At 45.4% G+C, this 20,466-nt stretch overlaps 2 protein-coding genes across 4 annotated transcripts; one reads left to right on the forward strand and one right to left on the reverse strand.

The window, feature by feature from the left end:
• The first annotated feature begins 28 nt into the window (after nt 1-28).
• On the forward strand, nt 29-14,059 carry hyou1 (hypoxia up-regulated 1). 2 transcript variants are annotated; one of them, XM_060057139.1, is made up of 24 exons: nt 29-270; nt 1,230-1,302; nt 2,017-2,110; nt 2,533-2,611; nt 3,666-3,820; nt 4,095-4,171; nt 4,449-4,630; nt 4,747-4,862; nt 5,679-5,865; nt 6,317-6,451; nt 6,709-6,791; nt 6,900-7,032; nt 7,414-7,598; nt 7,982-8,120; nt 8,599-8,656; nt 8,784-8,860; nt 9,155-9,388; nt 9,524-9,693; nt 9,995-10,082; nt 10,508-10,764; nt 10,996-11,080; nt 11,521-11,806; nt 12,078-12,173; nt 12,487-14,059. In XM_060057139.1, exons 2-24 carry the CDS (start codon nt 1,236-1,238, stop codon nt 12,531-12,533), a joined length of 3,030 nt encoding a protein of 1,009 aa, XP_059913122.1. In that variant the 5' UTR covers nt 29-270; nt 1,230-1,235; the 3' UTR covers nt 12,534-14,059. The 2 variants fall into 2 exon arrangements, with proteins under 2 accessions (XP_059913122.1, XP_059913121.1); XM_060057138.1 differs by having other exon boundaries at nt 30-270; nt 12,066-12,173.
• On the reverse strand, nt 13,621-20,192 carry si:ch73-261i21.5 (zona pellucida-like domain-containing protein 1). Of its 2 annotated transcripts, none has more exons than XM_060057156.1 (9): nt 20,053-20,192; nt 19,669-19,772; nt 19,132-19,358; nt 18,698-18,885; nt 17,916-17,988; nt 17,415-17,512; nt 16,980-17,060; nt 16,521-16,686; nt 13,621-15,237 (listed from the first exon to the last, which is right to left on the reverse strand). In XM_060057156.1, the coding sequence occupies exons 2-9, from the start codon at nt 19,760-19,762 to the stop codon at nt 14,935-14,937; spliced, it is 1,230 nt and encodes a 409-aa protein (XP_059913139.1). In that variant the 5' UTR covers nt 19,763-19,772; nt 20,053-20,192; the 3' UTR covers nt 13,621-14,934. The 2 variants fall into 2 exon arrangements, with proteins under 2 accessions (XP_059913139.1, XP_059913140.1); XM_060057157.1 differs by having other exon boundaries at nt 20,026-20,184.
• Nucleotides 20,193-20,466: the final 274 nt, after the last annotated feature.

Below are 20,466 nucleotides of genomic sequence, written 5' to 3' on the forward strand. Positions count from 1 at the left end.
TGCCGGGTAGAGGGTCACAGCTCCGCGTTCGCCTAGCGGCCGCTGCGTGGATCCAATGAGATCACGCCGCGTTCCGGGCCCGGTGGAAAGAACTAGCCGGCGATAAGAAAAATTTATAAACTCACACATTAGGCTACCGCAAGGCGTTGGTAACAAAAAAACGGCGTGGAAACCAGGGACAGGATCTCCCTGTAACAGTAGCTTCATTGTAAAGTTCCTCTCCCGGTGTGTATGATTAGACGCTGTTTCATTGCTTCGGGCTAATATAAGGTAAGTTGTGCCATACCACTGCACATTGTGTCAATGAATGAATGTATATCACCTTTACTGAGCTGTACATGCCGACCATCTGAATGACTCTCGGCTACAGAGCTAGCCAAGTGAACTAACCGCTACGAGACAATGAAACATTCCCACTGATGAACCCTAACACCTTTTTGTTAACGCATCTCTAAATGGCTGAAAGGATAATTTCTACTCGTCTATCTTACTAAACCGAAACTATTGTGCTTTTTTTTGTAAGGTAAACGGTTCAAAACCTAACTTTCTAAGGGTCTGGAGGTATTGTCAGGAGCCAGGTCTTTGTTTATGAGCGGTCATGTTTTTAGTTGTGCATCCGTCTGTCATCCGTGCGATTAGTGCATCAGAAGGGACGGGAAGTTTCTATGTGGTTTCATACTCATTGTCTTTTTATTTTGTTATTCCTTTGCCCTGGAAAAAAAACAAAACCGACCTAGCTTATCATCCTGATGGCACAGCTGTTGGCTAAAGTGACAACCCTGCTCCCTTTCAAATGAAAAGTCATAAAGCGATGATGAGCTTTACTGCTGTGGTCCTGTTCACACCTTCTAACAGCATCAAGATTGACACAAATCTCCCAGCCACGTGTGTGTACAATGTGTACACTGTGCACACCTGTAATGGCTGCGTCCAGGATCGAGGTCATCACCTGTAGTCTACCTGACTCTGTAGGATACCTTATCAGTCAACTGTCAGCTAAAGTCAATCAGGCCTGGATCTGTAAAACTGTGAAATAACATCTTACAATGATGTGTTATGCAGAATCACGACTGAATTGTGCAGATCATTATAATATGTATCCTAACTAAAGTAGCACGTAATCAACGGCTGAATGTATATGTTTTATCAGTGTGTACCGAGATGCCTGATTGGACATGTGTGTTGTCATGGTGTTTATGTTTTTCTTTGTTTTTCTTCACTTCTGATAGGTAATCATGAGGAGGAAGCTGGCGGTGTGCGCGCTTTTCTGCGTGGTTCTGGCGATGTTGCCTTCCCACTCAGGTAACATAAACAACAGACCCATGTCCATGCCTTGAGATGTGCCATTAAGCCATTACACAGACTGCTAGCCTCAATTAAACAGTGAATGCTAATGTTTATTATTTTTCATTTAATAATTTCAGGGAATGTGTCAAGCGACGAGTTAGCTGGGAAGTCCAATGTACATCTTCAGTTCTCGGACAGATTTAACAAAATTACATCACGTATAGACACAACACTTATGGAGAAAGAGTACCTGCATCACAAAGGGAAAGTTATACCATGGATGATAGATGTCAATAAGATATGGACTATATATAATCAACACAGTCATATGCGCAACTTACAGTCTCAAACCCACATCAACAGTAAACAAGGGTAGGGACTGTAGGTTGGTTATCTGTGTGTCTTTAACTCTATAGGACTTGTACATCGTACATTGTTTAGTAATAAAATGTGAAATTATTTGTCCTCATGGGAATACTTTTTCCTGTCTAATGCCACATTGATTCTCATGCTAGACGTGGCAAAACTATTTTTTAATAAGCCTAGGCTCAGGCATATATTTTTGGATTAAAATACTGCACCACTTTTGAGCCCTCTCAATATATGGCATAGTAATGCCAATGAAATATCCCATGATGCATTCTGATGAACAGGCCTTGTATGTTCAGGCATCGTTGGCACCGTTTTGATCATTCCCCTTTGTCCTTTTGTCCTTTTTGGTCCTCTCAGCCTCCGTAGCTGTAATGTCAGTTGACCTGGGCAGTGAGTGGATGAAAATCGCCATTGTCAAACCAGGTGTGCCGATGGAGATTGCGCTGAACAGGTTAGTAGCTCCTGTCCATCAGCGGTATGGAAATCCTTCTCGTCGGCCGGTATGTTATTTTGCATAAAGCCAAGTCAATGGGCAGGATGTGGTGCACAAAGCTGTCGCTACTTGCTATTATTGCTGATTTTGAAATCCTTTTATGTAGCGCAAACCCTCCTCATGTCTTCTTGCACATTATAGGCAAGGATGGCAGAGATATGATGTACGTGTGATAATCTCAAGTGTTTATGCTTCGGTCTAATATAGCATGTTGCCTGAACAGTTCTATAAGAGCAAATGTAAAAAGAAAAAATGTCATATTTCCTACTCTACATTGACAAGAAATTGTTCCATATGGCCTTATTGAAGAGACAGGGAAAGGTGATGCATATCCCTCTGTCACGGTCATTTAGTGATGATATTTGAATGTGTTTATACAGTGAGTCGAGGAGGAAAACGCCGATAGCCGTGTGCTTAAAGGAAACCGAGAGGCTCTTTGGAGACAACGCCTTAGGAGTGGTACGACCCTTCCTTTCATTACTGGACTACAATGTAAAACTGTTCAATATTTAAGCCGAGGCTGAACGGTAGGTAATGTGGGCTGAAACAGTAACGGATTGCACAGAAATGTGGGCGCTGCGCTATGTCGATTTCCTTTTGAACAAAACTAACATCTACTGCAGTTTTCTATAGATAGCCAATCTTACCATTTCCTAAAATCGAGGTGCAGTTGATTTCTACTTTCCCTCGACCACTTCCTCAAATGTAGCCTCAGAGGCACACAATTAGTCCTGTCTGGTCAAACACAATGAGGCATGATATTCTGAGAAGCAAGTCTCTTTGCATGGGCTGCACGTTTAATCTTATTTAACTCGTGATCTCCATCCATTCAACCAATCACAATCTGTTCCCTTTGTCATGATCATTCATCTCGATAACAGTTGGCGCTACAAGCCCATGTTTACTTGCACTGCGTTTCGTTAATATAGGTTGCGTTTGATAACATGACGTGTGCGGTTGTATCGCAACAGTTTTGTTTGGATACCACCTATCTCCGAAAGAGTGATAGTTTACTTTTTGTAAATGAACAGGGACGCTACCTCAAAAAGGAACGTCGCCCAAACATGGATCAATTAAAGAATGCAGACCCATTTATTTTAGTGCCCCTCATTCGCAAAGTACCATTCGCTACACTATTTTACACTTGCATTAAAAAGTGTAAGGCTTATTCTTAAATAACATAAGAACGTCTTGAGTAGACTATAGGTTGTCCATCTCTCATATCATCAGGTAAATCAGTGCTATAAACATTTTTATTGAAAGAAATTTGGAGAGAATCAACCCAACTCCAAGCAAGAAATCATTCTTCTCATTTCATTCAAGAATTGTACTGCCCTAATGAGCATAGGAAGAAACCTACATAAAACATACAAGCTCAATTACTTTTTAATTGTGTTATAATTATTTATATTTTATCACCACCTTAATCTAATAAAAACACAAATTATGTCACCGGTGGGCACAGAAATGTATCCCTCTCACGGCTTTCTCTCTGCTCCCTGTTTGTGTGCAGTCTGTGAAGAACCCCAAGCTGGTGTACAGGCACCTCCAGAGCCTCCTGGGCAAGAAGCATGACAACCCGCAGGTTGGGCTCTACCAGAAGACGTTCCCTGAGCACCAGCTCCTGGAGGACCCCGTCAGGGGCACCCCGTACTTCAAATACGCAGAGTGAGCCCCTGGTCCCGTTTTGTCCGATCTTTCCGTCGTGTCTTATAATAACTCGGGGCAACACTTATTCAACGGAAGATGTTTTACATGGAATGTGTGACGTTTTTTAATCCTAAGCGCCTTGCCATACTGTGAGTGCATAATGTTTTCTTCCAGAGACTATCTCAGCCCTATGTCTGTGCTTCCGAGGCATCGAGGCGTTCACGTTCAGTAGTCATGTCAGACCGGTTTAGGGCACGTTGCTTTATATGCTTTCCCTTTGCCCTTCCCTCAGCGATCTCAATTACACTCCCGAGGAACTCCTCGGGATGGTCCTGAATTATTCTCGTGGGCTGGCGCAGGACTTTGCAGGTACGTGTCTTATTTACTTTATTTACCTTACACTTTTCTGTGATGGAGAGATCAGGCTTGGCTGACAAATCAATGAAAATACTAGGATTGAAGTGATTTTTTTAATTTATTTTTTATTTCATATCAAAAGCAACCCTTTGTTAGTCTATAACGTGTGGTTAGTGGTACCTCAGACGACGGCGCAAACTCTGTGTAATTCCCCTTTTTAAATGCATGAAATGCTATACCATGCTGAGTTAGATTTCTGTTTTTCCTCCCACTGTCACCCAACCCCTAGAGCAACCCATCAAAGACGCAGTGATCACCGTGCCGTGCTTCTTCAACCAGGCCGAGCGCCGGGCGGTGCTGAAGGTAGCCAACATGGCGGGCGTTAAGGTGCTGCAGCTCATCAACGACAACACCGCTGTGGCCATCAACTACGGGGTGTTCAGGAGGAAGGACATCGACAGCACGCCCAAGGTAAAAATAAGGAAGAAAAACGGCGAAAGTGCCAATAGTTTCACGAACACGACCAGTCTTTAGTCATGCGTCGCGGTCAGAGGTTACGTCTGACGCCACGTTGTGTCCCTGTGCAGAATATCATGTTCTACGACATGGGAGCCAGCAGCACCACGGCCACCATCGTCACCTACCAGACGGTGAAGACCAAGGACATGGGCGTGCAGCCTCAAGTACAGGTCCGCGGAGTGGGGTGAGTCACAGCTAAAATCACAGGCTGTGTTCTGCAGACTTAAGTAGGACTCACAGGTGTATTCTGAGCGAATGGCATTCCGTCCTGGTTCAAAATCAGACACTGGCCAACTTGCTCTGGGTGATGCAAGAGACCACTATGATCTCTATGATTTTTTTTTATTTTTTTTTTATAAAGGAGCCTGATTTACAAATGCTTTGTATTTAATTCCAAGCATGAAGCAAACTGCAGCTCACTATGGTGGCAAGGCTTCCCTTTCAAAGATGGGACCTTTCAGGAGTTATTTCACACTGTTTTTTTTTCTCCTCCACCAAAAAAACGATCTGTGATGCATCCATTCCCTCAGGCCAGCTTTATTTATGAGGATGGATATTTAAAATCATAAATGATACGATGCAGTATTACCTCAAATAAGTTAAAAGAAAATTGTAATCTCTCTATTTTCCGACCTCCAGCTCTGACACAGAGTGTATGCTCAGTAACATGGGTCTCCCAGTCCCCTCGTTATGTGATGCCTGTGAGACTGTAGAGGCCAAGGGCACAGTGTCCTTTGCTGGGTAAAGCCTTCCAGCGGTGCCTCACTGTGAATGCAAACGATGCAAATATACCGGTACTCAGTGGCAGTAGGAAGATAAGGGAGGTGCGAATGGCCTTTATAATCACTGGTGTCGATGTGATGACGAGGGCACGTACGTTGCATCAAGATGTGCTTTTATTTATAGTCTCTGTTTGCTTCTACCTTCGCTACCTTTTGTATAATTTAATTGATGTGGAGTTATTCTAAAGCGTGTGTCGGTGTGTGTCCGTGGCTCCCAGGTTCGACCGCGGTCTGGGGGGCTTCGAGCTGGACCTGCGCCTGCGGGACCACCTGGCCAAGCTGTTCAACCAGCAGAAGAAGAGCAAGAAGGACGTGCGGGAGAACCACCGGGCCATGGCCAAGCTCCTGAAGGAGGCCCAGAGACTCAAGATGGTGCTCAGCGCCAACGCAGAGTTCACCGCACAGGTGAGCCGCCGCTCACGCACTCAACCAAGTGATTCTCCCTGTTTATCCACTTTTCAATTCATATATATTTATAATATTCTTCATTTCTGTTAAAAGTTATATTGTATTTTATTGTATTTTATTTTATTCTATTGTATTTTATTTATTTTTTTAAGAACAGAAAATACATGTCCCACAAAACATTTCACTGCACATTCTGTACGAGTATGTAACAAATAACAACCTTCAAATCTTTGACACTCAAAAACAAAACCGTGCGTAGTTATGTGACGATTTCACTTCCGGTAATATCGTCTGCCCTAAATGTAGTGTAAATGTAAAGTATACAAACCGTACTGTTCACACGGCTAGGATTATACATGATGTAGGTCAGTCTCTCCTTGTTGCCCAGTGGGGGCCGTCCCCAGGTGAGGCGACTCACAGTGATGTACTACATCCCATTCTGCTCCAGGTGGAAGGTCTGATGGACGACATCGACTTCAAAGCCAGGGTGTCCAGGGTGGACTTTGAGGCCATGTGCGCCGACCTGTTTGAGAGGGTCTCGCGGCCCGTGCAGGACGCCCTCGCCACAGCAGAGATGACAGCGGTCAGTAGCGAAGCCCCCCCCTCTCTCTCTCTCCCTGCACCCTGCAATCGCAAACAGTGATTCATCTCATACACACCACTCTAACGTTTGCCCGCTCCCTTTTTTATCCTGTTTGACTTGGAATAATCGTTGTATTGCGCAATCGAGAATGCTGCTGTTGCAGGCATGAAATGCTGGCACGGCCACTGTGTGCTTACGAGGCATATTGACACATGCAGGCAGTTGAGCGCCTTCCCTCTTTGTATTCATGTGAACAGGAGAGCATCGAGCAGGTGATCCTGGTGGGCGGGTCCACGCGGGTGCCCAAGGTTCAGGAGGTGCTCCTCAAGGCTGTGAATAAGTAAGTGGCCCGAGGTCCACCCAAAACAACCCATTGATCATTGTGCACACAGGTTATGTTCAGATAGAAGCCTGTGCGTCATAACTCATGGTGGTGGTTTGTGCGCAGAGAGGAGCTGGGTAAGAACATCAACGCTGATGAGGCGGCGGCCATGGGCGCCGTGTACCAGGCGGCGGCCCTCAGCAAGGCCTTCAAGGTGAAGCCCTTCCTGGTGCGAGATGCCACCGTCTACCCCATCCAGGTCAGTTCACCGTCTGGGGCATTCACTGCATTCTGCCAGGGACGGGATTGTTTCTGCTTTTGGTCAATGGGTCACTGTGAGGTAGTGGGTGATGGAGAGCGACAGTCGGTTGCCGGTGAGGGATACATTGAGGCTATTGTTGACTCATTCATTGATTCGTAATATTTTTTGGGCAGTAATACAATTATGGTTATCAATGGGTAATCACATGGTTCGAATGAAAAAAAAAAAAGGGGAGATCCTGGTCTTGTGGATATTTCTGGAAGTACCTGACGATTAAACATAGCCCCCTGGCCAAGGATTGGTCAAAAACAATCATTACCTGCTGAGGAGAAACATCTCAATGTGAAAACCAATGTGTAACTTGTCCACCTTCTCCAGGTGGAGTTCACCCGCGAGACGGACGAGGACGGCGCCAAGACTGTGAAGCACAACAAGCGCATCCTCTTCCAGAGGATGGCGCCCTACCCCCAACGCAAGGTCATCACCTTCAACCGCTACACCGACGACTTCAGCTTTGAGATCAACTACGGCGACCTAACCTACCTGGGAGAAGAGGACCTGGGGTACGTTGCTGGTGTTTCTTAAGCTTGGCCTGTTAAACGCTCCATGCTTTAGCTTAGCGGGTGCAGTGCGTTATGCTTTAGCTTAGCCTGTTCAACGCTCCATGCTTTAGCTTAGCCTGTTTAACGCTCCATGCTTTAGCTTGGTGGGTACAACGATCTTTGCTTCAGCTTAGCCTGTATTTATAATTTAGCTTTAGCTTGGCGCCTATAGGACGATACATGCTAAGCTAATAAGCCTATTTGCTTTTATTATTTGTCACTCGGTACAATCATATTCATAAAAAACAATTCCAGTTCTAATATGGTTTCATATCTAGCTAATGGCTAACCGCCAAAAGGCTAGCTAACATTAGCTCATTTGGACTGTTTCGTGTTTTCTGCAGGGTGTTTGGCTCACTGAACCTGACCACAGTCAAGCTGTCGGAGGTGGGCAGCAGCTTCCTGAAGCACACCGACGCCGAGTCCAAGGGCATCAAGGCCCACTTCAACATGGACGACAGCGGTGTGCTTCTCCTGGACCGGGTGAGTCACTCTGCTCTGGGGGACACCAGGCTTTCACCTTACTTCTCTTATTGGTGTTATTTTCGGGGGGTTGCATTCTGTTTAGCAAAACCGACTTGAAAAAAATATCAAATATTCCAATAATTAGAATCAGACTTATTTTTGCCATGTATGATTTCAGATACAGGGGATGTTTTGTAGTGTATTGGTGTAGAAATGCTCTATCCTTAAAAGGGAAAACTGGCTGTAAAATACACTTGGTGCTTTGCAGTTATTGTCTGTTTCTAGGCAACAGAATAATAGATATAATGGATGCAAAAATGACTTTGTGTACCTCTGTACGGTGTCCTTGAGTGCTGAGAAAGGCCCCTTTTAAATACAATTATTATTATTATTATAAAAACATGCCCTGACCAGGAGTGAATGCTTTGCCTTCGACTGCTCCAAATTATTTTGAATGCCAGGTCACCAAAAGCTCAAATCTCTTCTGCCATTCCAGGTTGAGTCCGTCTTTGAAACAATTGTGGAGGAGAAGGAGGAGGAGTCAACGCTAACAAGTAGGTTTATCCTCAACTTATGCCTTTCCCTGACATCTTTACGGTTTTACCTCATGCAGTTTGCATTACTTACCCAATCCATCATTACCGACCTGGGTTAACCCCCCGACCACCTTGTCTCTCGCAGAACTGGGAAATACCATTTCTAACCTGTTTGGGGGTGGATCTGCAGAACCGAGCCTGAATGCGACCGAGTCTGTCCAGGTAACTTGTTAATCCGCAGCCCGTTGGGGACACTATAGGAACCCTCCCAACTGTGCCGTTTTAGGGACGGTCTACTCCTTGTCTTCCTAATCCGATGAATGACCGGCAGTTACCCATGTCCGATGGATTGACGGCACTTTGTAGGACGTTACCATTTACATTACTGTAACAACATTAGCGTTGATGTCTCCAGATAACTTAACTGCAGGAAGAGAACAGACGGCTCTGCTTTGCGGCGTTTGATACAGCTCAGAGCATTTGTCTACAAATAGTTTATACGCGTGTCATGTACAGGAAGAGGAGGAGGTTCCTCTAGAGGCGGGAAAAGAGGAGGAGGAAGAGGAGGCGGAGAAGAAGAAGAAGACGGAGGAGGAACCAGAGCAGCCCAAGGAGGAGCAGGAGGCTCCAAAGGAGGCGGAGGGGGAGGAGAAGGAGAAGAAGCCAGAGGAGGCAGAGAAGGCCCCTGTTGAGGAGGAGGAGGCAGCGCAGGAGAAGAACGACTCGGACAGTGGGAACGCCGACGCTCAGGTAGCATTCCAAAACCTTTTTTTTTCATTTTTTTGCAAATCAGGATTATTCTGCCATTTTATAAAAGAAATTTGAGTGTTTACAAGACACCATGCTAATCATTGTAGAATAACAAGATGTATTTTGTGCTTGCAGGGAGAGAAGAAGGAAGAGCAGACCGGAGATGCTGAGGCAGAGAAGGAAGCAGAGAAAACAGAGCAGAAACCACAGAAGAAGACCAAGATCTCTGAGGAGATCGCTGTTGAACTTCTCGCCAACGACATCTCTGATCCCACCGCAGAAGATATCCTTTCTTCAAACAAAAAGTATGTGTTGTTAGTGTGGGCGTGTGACTACTTGGGTCGTGTTTTTTTTTGCATATTGTAATGGAGAACAGCGTTGGAGAATTTTCCTCTCGCTGTTTAGAATACGTTTGCAGTTCATTTTCTTTTGAACATTGGCTAACCCTTGAGTCGAATCAGAAGGCATTTTGTCTATTACTTATCTGACCATCTTATGTTATAACAATTGTGTATTGTTTGCATTAGCAGAACATTGTAAATCCAACACAATGTCCCTGTAAAAGATGTGTGCTGGATACACGTCTCACTGTCTCTGTGTTTCCAGACTACAGGACCTGACCAACAGAGACCTGGCCAAGCAGGAAAGGGAAAGGATGCTTAACAATCTGGAAGCTTTCATCTTTGAAACGCAGGTACATACCGTACATCTCAGCATTAGCACTGTAGATTTTAGCGATCCAAAATGGAGAGAGAGAGAGAGAGAGAATCCGATCCTGAATCCTTTTGGTAATTTGTCTTTTAAAATGTTGGCGAGACCTTCTTCCAAGGTCTCACTGGTTCTTTGAGGTAGCTTAATTTGAGGATCATGTTTGGGAAATGCATGCCATGCATTTGGTTAAATGCCAGCAGTTGCTTGTTTATTAGGATGGAGGAGTTGTCATCGTTGGCTAGCAATACTGGTTGTAGGTACTCTGTAGTGATTGTAGTGCTATATCACTGAACAGGCATCAAGACCCTAACCGATTGGACCACTCTGTTCCCTCTCTCTCTCTGTCTCTCTGTCTCTCTCTGTCTCTCTGTCTCTCTGTCTCTCTGTCTCTGTCTCTCGTCCCGACAGGACAAGTTGAACCAGAAGGAGTACAAGCAGGCCGTGGGGGAGGAGGAGAAGGAGAAGATCGTGGCCAAGCTGCGCGAGTCGTCGGAGTGGATGGACGAGGAGGGCTACGCGGCCACCACCAAGGAGCTGCGGGAGAAGCTGTCGGAGCTGAAGACCCTCTGCAAGGCGCTCTTCTTCAGGGTGGACGAGCGGCGCAAGCGGCCCGACCGGCTGGCTGCGCTCACCAGCATGCTCAACACGTCCAGCTACTTCCTGCGGTGAGTGTGTGGCGATGGAGGGAAACGTGTCAAGGAACGGCCAATGGTCAGGTTGACCGAGACTTTCGAACGTGCATATTTAAGCTGACAAGAGGCGAGGCAAACGCTACTGAATATTTACCTTTTTATGAAACTGTCATTTATTAAAATAATAAACCACGTTACCGTTTTAATCGTTTTCAGCCGTGCGTTTTAAGATATTCATGCTTTCTTTCCTTCCCTTTTTTGAAGGAGTGCCAAATTGATTCCAGAGGATGACCAGATCTTCACTGATGTGGAGCTGAAGACGTTGGAAAAAGTGATCAACGACACCACGGTTGGTAGTTCAACTGTATTCACACTCTTCAGGTTATAATGTAATATCACTGTATTACGTTCTCTAGTTTACTCCATGATGTTTGTATACCTTTTTGCGTTTCTTAAGTTCATAACTCCACACAAACTCCAAGTGAATGTTCGATGCCCTTCAGAAGTGTCATTACTACCGTCTGATGTTGTTATGGAGATGTACAGTTGTTTCTATACGTTTTTAGTTATCTTAATTCAGCGTTCTGCCGTATTGACCTTTATAAATCGACAGACATTTCAAATCATGCGTAAAAGAATCCAAGTCGACGAAACCATCATCGACAATGGCATCATTAAAACATCCATGCTAATCACCATTATAAAACACACGCACACCTCACCCTCTACCATAACGCGAACTCGACGGTCTCTCTCTCGCCCTTTCCCCTCTGCCCCCGGCGACCCCAGACGTGGAAGACGGAGACGGTGGCGGAGCAGGAGAAGCGCTCGCTGGCGGAGCGGCCCGTGCTGCTCTCCAAGGACCTGGAGGCCAAGCTGGCGCTGCTGGACCGCGAGGTCAACTACCTGCTGAACAAGGCGAAGTTCGCCAAGCCCAAGGCCAAGCCCAAGGCCAAGAACGCCACCAGCTCCTCCTCCGAGAAGTCGGCCAAGGCCAACGCCACGGCCGAGGAGAAGGTCATCCCCCCCGCCGCCGCCGCCACGGGAGAGGAGGAGGCCACCGTCAAGGACAGCGGTGAGTGTGTGTGTGAGTGTGTGTGTTTGTACGTGTGTGTGTGTGTGTGTGTGTGGGGGGGGGATGATATGCATGGTTGTCTGTTTTTTGGGGAGGATTTCGGTTTATTTGTTGACGTGACTGAATGTCTGCTTGATGCTTACAAAGATACTTTTTATTCACGATTTGTCATGTTCATTGTTGTACCATGTTGTCAATCGTAATGAGCAGTCATTTTTAGTTTTTTAATTGTGTATTACGTTGTTTTGTCTGGACCCAGAGGCCGCCCCAGAAGCCCTGCCGGAGGCGGCTCCACCCACCGAGGCCACGGTAGAAGGCGTGGAAGACTCGGCCAGCCAATCAAAACCCACTGACGATGCGGCAACGGGTATGTGCTCGCTAGCTGACTGACCGATGGACCAAAGCAGGCTGTGTGAGAGGTGTACAACTATTTGTGGTGAAGTGGTGCTGAAATCTCTGAGAAGCGTTTCCACTGCCATTTATTAAAGTTCCCAAGTACAATTTAAATTTGATCATTTTCTATTCCATTTTGATGAGCAAATAATCTATACTTTTGTTCAGGAGTGCCAGGGGATGTTGAATGCCATTGTTTTTGGTTTGGTGCATCATTGAGACATGTTCTCATGACCAAACATGCCCTCCATCCACTTAATAATCATCATAATTCTTTTCCTTTTCAGAATCCCCGAAGGCAAACACTGACAACCACGTGGGCGATGAATTATAACAGCTGGAACTGGGAAAGAAATATTTTGCGATATTTATTGACAGTGTGTAAATGTTGTTGTTTTTTCTTCTGAATTCCTCCCCAACCCGTTTTTGTTGACTTCCTGGACCCTCATTGGATACAGCTGAAGACCTCAACCTCATTGGCTCTCCCTGCCCCCCCCCCATCCCCCTTTCCTCCTTCTTAATTGGCTGTGCTGTTCGGTTCCCCCCCCCCCCCCTCATGTGTCATTGATGCTGTGATAACCAAGCACTTATAGTTGCCATGAGAGCAGCAGCAACCCAATAAAAATAATCCATCCAATGTCGTGGGATGGCAAAGCCAGCTTTTAACATAACAGGACGTGGTTCTTTATTACGTCACGTACATCTGACCGCATCACTGATGCGTCAGCTTTACCCAGCAACAAACCCGGCAACAAACCACACAATCTTTTTTTGTATTTTTCATTTTTTAAGGACTGTTGACATGGTTGTCCCTGCATTCGTTCATCTCTCTCCATCTCTGTGTGCCTCATAACTGTCGTTTTTTTATTTTCCTGTGTTTTCATTGGCGGAAGTGGTGGTGCTGGAGGGGAGAGGGGGGCACACCGTTCGTGACCACTTTGCTAAATGCGGACGGCACTGAGCCAATGAGCAGAACTCTCAAGGATTTGTCTCGGGTGTAGACCTGCTCCAGATGTGCGTTGCGCGTCGTCACTCTCAATACAGATTCCAGCAAAGATGGACTTTCGCAATGCTAATCCCATCCCGGTTTGAAGTGGGCCAGCAGTGAGTCACAAGCTCGCTTGATTGTATCTGATAATTTCAAACATGGCTAATCTTTTGAGGTGTCAGGCGCGTTCAACTTGGTTGTGAAGAACACCCTGACACTAGCTGGTTTTCAGTGAACTTGCATCTGAATTGGAACATGAAACATGTGATATACTTTGGTGTATAATGTGGTTGAAACCACCGCAAAAATTATTTGCAGTGTTTCAACTTTCTTCATACTGCTTTGAAATATCCTGTACATTCTCCTGTTGGCCTGCTGTGAAAAGGGAGGCAAAAAGAATTGAGCTTACCAGTTCCATTTCTACCTACATTACTTCTTTTTTTTTGGGATTATGCCTTTTTTCTTCCTCAATGGATGGCTATTAGAACCTAGTAGGAGCTGTTATGAATTCGCTGCACTGATAGTGGACAAGGCCCCCTGTGTTTTTGGATGCCCAGCGAGCTGCTAAACACGCTTGGAAGAGAAGGTTTCCACTGTGTTCAGCGTTCTGTCCATGACGTAACAGCCCACCCCCCAAACACACACGGACCACACACACGGCACCGATCTTGGCTCTTGATGCTTCTGGAATCCTCTACCTCTGAAACGGTTGGCAGAGGCAGTAGGGCAAACGGGACTCGGGTGAGCGTCAGGAGTAGAAGATGTTTTCTTGCTAAACTGTTGATACAAAACTTTTCTGTTTTGTTTTGTTTTTTGTTTTTAGTTGTTGATTTAATCTCAGTTGTTGGAAAGAAATAAAACTTAACCTTGTAGTTCCTGTGTGCCATGACTTTTCTTACTGCTGCAGGTAAAACAATCGGATGATCATCCTATTATATGATTTTAAAGTTGAAGTACTTAAAATGATTAGGCTTTGAGTTTTTTTTGGGTTTGTAAAATATTCTGTGACATTCATAGTTTTAATAAAAAGTGTTACCCCAAAAGCCCCAGTATTATACAATTAATTTACCAATTACTTTCCTAACCTCAGAAAAAATGCTGTTGTCATGCATTCATATTGTCTCTTCATTCCAATTGATTGCAGTGTAATCAATGAGGACATCACAATTAAACAAGCAAAAGTATATATATATATATATATATATAAAAAAACAATCGTAGGAAGAATTGTTGACAATTAAATTGAATGGAAGATTTTAGTTTACATCTTAGATCTTAGTTTACAAACTCTAATTCCAATGCCTCATTCCAGAATATATTTTACTGAGTCATATTCTGAGATGACTCAGAATATATTCTTAATATATTTTATTGGTCAGGAATAACTAATGCTGTTATGTTTTCTTATTTTGTCAATACATAAGCAGGTAAAACTGTTACAAATACTCATTGTGACTTTCTCCATTTACCTTTCACAGAAATATATACAGAGAGACTTATTTGTAAATAATAATTGTCGACTACAAATGATAAGATTCTAAAATCTTTAAATCAGAGTGGACCCATCCATGTTTACACTCCATCCATGTTACAAGTATAAAGTAAAAGCCCTTCCCAGTAGTTCCAGAGTCAATTGGCCAATAAGCTCTCTCCGTGCATTGGCTCCTAAAACATGGCAGGACCTTTACTTTTTAAATCGGATTTAACATAGCGTCTTCCGTAGTAAAAACAAAATAAAAAGTCTCTCTCACTCCAGTCGGTAGAGAACTGGTTTACTGAACCATCTTTCGGAGTTACAGACGACACAAGTGATGAAAGCCACTAGAGAGAGGAAGATGGTGACTAGGATCCCTGCTGCTATGACAACCCCTAGCATGACTTTCTTCTTGCTCTGCTGAGTAGAATCCTCATCATCTTCATCCTCCTCACCAGTGTCCATGCGGGTGGTGATGGGCCCCGAGCTGACGGTGGCCGCGTCGCTAACCCTCTTGCTCCAGCCGCCACCGCCCTCGCTGCGCCGCCTTCTGAACGCCGTCGAGATGGAACAGTTCTGGAAGACGGAAACGAGAAGAAGATGACCAAAGGTAAACAAAAACCTGGTTAAAGGTCACATGACATGCCACCAGGTGTGAGTGTGATTAGCCGATACAAGCCGTTTTGAAAATCTGTCTCTACTGACATCACAAGTGGGCGTGTCCACTTAGATGTCTGCTGGATATATCAGTCTACCAGCCTACCCAGTGGTCAGTAACAAACGTTGCTAATCTATTCGTCACACATCTAGGTGGACACGCCCACTTTTAATGTCCTAAGAAACAGATTTTCAAAATGGCTTTTAACAGCTAACCACACTTATGCCGCTTTTCCACTGCATGGTACCAGCTCGACACGACTCGACTCAGCTCGCATTTTTTGCGTTTCCACCGCGGTACCATGGTATCTGGTACCTGAAGTGGCTGCTTTTTCTAGTACCTACTCGCTCTAGGTTCCAAGCGAGCTGAGCCGATGCTAAAAGGTGACGTCGGCAGACGGCCGGCGACTGATTGGCCAGAGAGTGTGACGAAGTCACGAGAGCGACATGGCAACCATGCTGGTAACATCCATAGCAGCGCCGCAGCCAACATGTTCCACTTCTCCAACTTCTTCAACATGCCAGCTAATAATAGTAATGCGATCGATGTCCTCCATTGTTGTTATGTGGGTTCTGTCCATGTGTGGGTTGCGTATGTGTTGTTTGCGTCGCGTACACAAATACGTCACGGCCCTTTCGCGCAGCCGACCCCGCCCACGTCCAGGAGGTACTATTTGCGGTGGAAAAGCACCCGTGCTGCTACCGTGTCGAGTCGTGTCGTGTCGAGTCGTGTCGAGTCGAGCTACATGTGCGGTGGAAAAGCGGCATTAGGTATAGTGTATTTCTCAAGTTGTTATTTATTCTTTTTTTGTATTTGTTTTTTTCTGGTTGTACATACATTTTTCATTTTAAAATTACATTAATTGTGCTGTTTGAAATCCAAACAGATCTGTTAATTTGAGTATTTTTGACTGTATGAATAATGAGTTTGTATGATCCCTATACCCAGCATTGAAAACGGTCCGTATAGCTCTTTTCAGCTGAATAAACAGTACTTTTGTAATTATTGCCCCAAACCTCTACACAGTAACTTAAATAAGGTGAAACCAGGGAACAATAGAGGATGTAAAGTGATTTATGATCCAGAACCTGTTTAGCTTTATATAATACTGCAATGCTTGACAACTTGCATTGCAGTATTATATGTCACTACGACAAGGACAAAAACGACAAAAACATCAACAACGGACGGACGCACGCACCTCCACCAGGGCGGGGCAGCTGGAGCGCTCGCAGAGCCGGGTGGAGCAGTGCAGGTAAAAGGTGGCGCTGGTCCTCTGCTGGACGAAGCGGAACGCCTCGAAGGAGAAACGGGCGTTCTGATCCATCCCGTTGATGGCGATGATCGTCTGGCCGTCCTTATTGCACCTGCAGCAGGAGGAGGACGAATGCTTTTCTTAATTAACACTTTCGTGATGATTTATTTTTTTGGACATTTGCTGATGAAGGGGTTGGCTCGATGGATGAGCGGATGATTGTGTGAACCACAATGGGTTGTGTAAAAAGGTGGTTCCCCTTTTTTCTTTTTACATTTTAGTCTCCGTCACTTCAATCTAAATCGCAATCCTCTCTCCTGATATTGACCTATGATACTGTCCTACAGGTGGGTCACTGTACTACCGATTAACAGACTGTTGTGCTCTGAGGCCAAAGGAACTCACCCAACAAAGAGGTCATGTGTGATGCTGTCGACGGAGAAGAAAGTGGTCGAGGCGTAGCACCTGTCCAGTACAACGTTGAATCTGGGGAAGGGTTGGTGGCAATCAATGCAGAAAATGACTTTTGAATACCTCATGGCTAATTTGAAGACGCATGTTAGATTGAATTCCAAAGTGAACGATGGATAAAGGCTAAAACAGTATAACAAATGACCTGAAATAAGAAATCCCCCATAGCAGATATGCAAATTGGTCGCATTGGAGCCACCATATCTGTCGCATGCTATTTACCATTCTTCTGCAGGCCTACCATCTACACCCAACGGAAACTGTTCCCCTCGTTGTCATGAGTCCTGCTGGTTTGTAATGGGCCTAGTGGAAACAGATTTCAGTTTCCCACCTAGGTGACTAGGTCCCATCGCGTGGGAGTCGATCTACCTGTTGCTCAGGTTGCTGGCGGCCACCTGGACAAAGATCCTGGTCTTCAGCTTGAGTCCTCCTTGAGGGATCCTGAGAGCGGAGGAATAGGCATTGTCCTGCAGGACAATCAAAACACATTAGTGTAAGGCACAACTACAGGATTGTCTAGTGGTACAGGTGTTTGACTCCCTGCCGAAGAGGTTCTAGCTTTGAACCCTAATGTCTGCAGCCTGACCTGTGGGCGTCCTTTAGTAAGATGACCCTTTCTACACCTTAATGAACATTTATCTCAAATTGGCTCACGTCGCTTTGGATAAAACAGTGTCTGTTCTTTAATAATTCAGAGAAATAGTACTGGTCAGTGAATGTGAAATGCAAGACGTGGGCATTTTTATTTATTTGAAACACTCGCCACTCACTTAATTTTAGTGTGTGCAAATTCCAGCCATTGATTATTGAAGGCCAAATCGCCCAAGCATCCACTAACTCTGACAACCTCACTCTCTCTCCCTCACTCACCGAGAACAAAGCCATCCTGAGCGTGCTACTGAAGCTGCCGCTTTCCTCATTCATGGACAGGCTGGCTCCTGCGCTGTGGGTAGAAGAACAGCCCCTGGTAAAGAGAACCTCTGGGAACAACGACTGGGCCAGTCAGCCCTCCTCAGCCTGGTGGGGAAAACCCCTGCGGTGCCCATAACCAGGTCAGCATTCACTTGATACACAGGGGAACAACTCACTGAAGGTCCCTGACTGAAGGCCCCTGGGGGGCCACAGGGGACTGACAGGGGGTTGGGGGGAGGGGGGGGCTCTGTGTGTGTAAGGGGTAACAAACACCGTTCAGGGCAGGGTATTTAAAAGCTAGTGTGACAGGCTTAATGTTGACGCCTTAATCCTCTCTGAGCGGCCCTTAGAATCCAGACGGAGATCCCTTACGTTGTCAAAAGCCTGTTGCCTGTCGCTAAATACAGCCTTCCGACTCTCCATTTCTTTATGGACCCGACGGTGTCTTTTGTGCATGGTGGTAAACGCACTTGAAGGGCCACTGTGTAAAGTGTCCCAGTGTTCAAAAGTTGACTAAAGTTCTCAATGTAACGTTTTAATTGGACTCAATAACAAGGGTTATTGAGGGAGTCTACAGTACGTAGAAACTAAATATCTATTGATTCAAATGTTTACTTGAGTTCATATGAATGAGAATATATGGACACGAGGAAGTCATTCTCTAGTGTCTTTGGTTGGCTCTTGGATGTTTACATTTTGGATCAATAGATTTGGATCAAGGTGTTGTGGCAGTCGCTTACACGCTCATGTCTGTGCTGTTGGAGACCAGGTACTGCAGCGGGTAGCGGCAGGAGAACATGTACATCATCTCCTCACGGTAGGCCACAGTTCCTACGATTGGGTCCTGGGACTTGATCTGGCCGGAGATGTTGATGTACTGCAGACTGGAGAAGTCAGAGAACACCCCGTTCCCCATCTCCTCTGTCACCTGGTGGTGGTGGGAAAGGTGATTATCTTTATTTTGTTTACGTTTGGAGTTCTTGCTTTGTTGACCATTTGGGCTACCATTTTGTGTGTGTGTGTGTGTGTGTGTGTGTGTGTGTGTGTGTGTGTGTGTGTGTGTGTGTGTGTGTGTGTGTGTGTGTGTGTGTGTGTGTGTGTGTGTGTGTGTGTGTGTGTGTGTGTGTGTGTGTGTGTGTCCTGGGGCAAAAGGTAAGAAAGAGGTTGACAGTACCGTCAGCTTATTTGAGCACACCGTGATCTCCTCCTCGGTGATGGAGAAGTTGAACCTGAGCACGGGGGGGTCAACGGTCCAGTCTGCGACGCCCTTGCAGTACTCTTTGTCGTGCTCCCCGTTGAGGGACATTAGAGACTCGTTGTATCCACAGAAGTAGACGGGACACAGCAGCATCTTCATGGCCATCTGCTGCGTACCACATGACACTTCGATGTCCGCATTAGCTGGGAAGGCAGGAGATGGCCATTAAAGTTACACTGCATGTATGCATTAAGCACATCTGATATTTCCGATGTGTATTAGAATCATTGGACTGAGATGATCATGGGCAGATTAAGCCCAGTTGCAGATTATCTCCAAACAATTGAGACATTCGTGGAAGGTCTAATATAAACAACATTCTGACCCGGACAGGGACTGATCTTATAAAACAGGCGTGTGTAGAGAGGATAGCAGCCTAAAGTGAATCATGGTATCGGTCTATATTATAAAAGAATGTTGGGCCAGCATGCGTTACTCTCTCCAAACACTCACTTGGCCCTCTGAACGTGGGGTGCATGAAGCAGTCCTGCTGTGCGTTCACGAAGACTAGCATGGCAACCTGATACAGGAACAAGGTAAGCCGCATTGTCCCCTCACTATGGATGAAGGCAGAGGGAATAAACCCCATATCATCATTTCTGGCCCCTCTTGCGTGCTCTTCTTGACAACAGGAGATTAGCAGGCATATCTATCCCAATGTTTTATGGAAGTAAATTTGCTCCAGAACATAATTTGTTATTTCATACATATTATTTATTATATTTAGAAATTGTTAAAACTAGGCTTAGAAAAGTAGCAGTAAACAGTTTTTCGACTCACTGATGATTATGATTATATGATTATTCTAACCTCGTATAAGACAGGGAATGCCTTTACCTTGGCGTTTTATCCTCACATGGGATTCTCCCGTCCGGTCTGGGTCCCACTATGATCCTCCTGACGCCCTGCAGGGTGCCGGCTACTTATACTGGCCTCTCTCTTCACAGGGGCTTTGATTGTGCTCACTGGAAGTGGCGAGAGAGATGGGGGGGAGGAAGGGAGGGCGGAAGACCATGGGAGGGAGAGAGAGAGAGAGAGAGAGAGAGAGAGAGAGAGAGAGAGAGAGAGATCCAGGAAAGGCGTCATCTGAAAGTCTTTTAGAACAATGCTGCAGTGCCACTGCCTTTAGCCTGTTATGCACGTATGCAAATATTTCTGTAGTACATTTAGAGAAAACTTTGAATCTGCAGATTTCAGTCACGTACGGTTAGTGGTATGTCAAGTTGCCTCTTCAATAACAGTTCTTCTCAT

This window comes from Gadus macrocephalus, chromosome 7 (genome assembly GCF_031168955.1).
Source record: "Gadus macrocephalus chromosome 7, ASM3116895v1".
Lineage (NCBI taxonomy): Eukaryota > Metazoa > Chordata > Actinopteri > Gadiformes > Gadidae > Gadus > Gadus macrocephalus.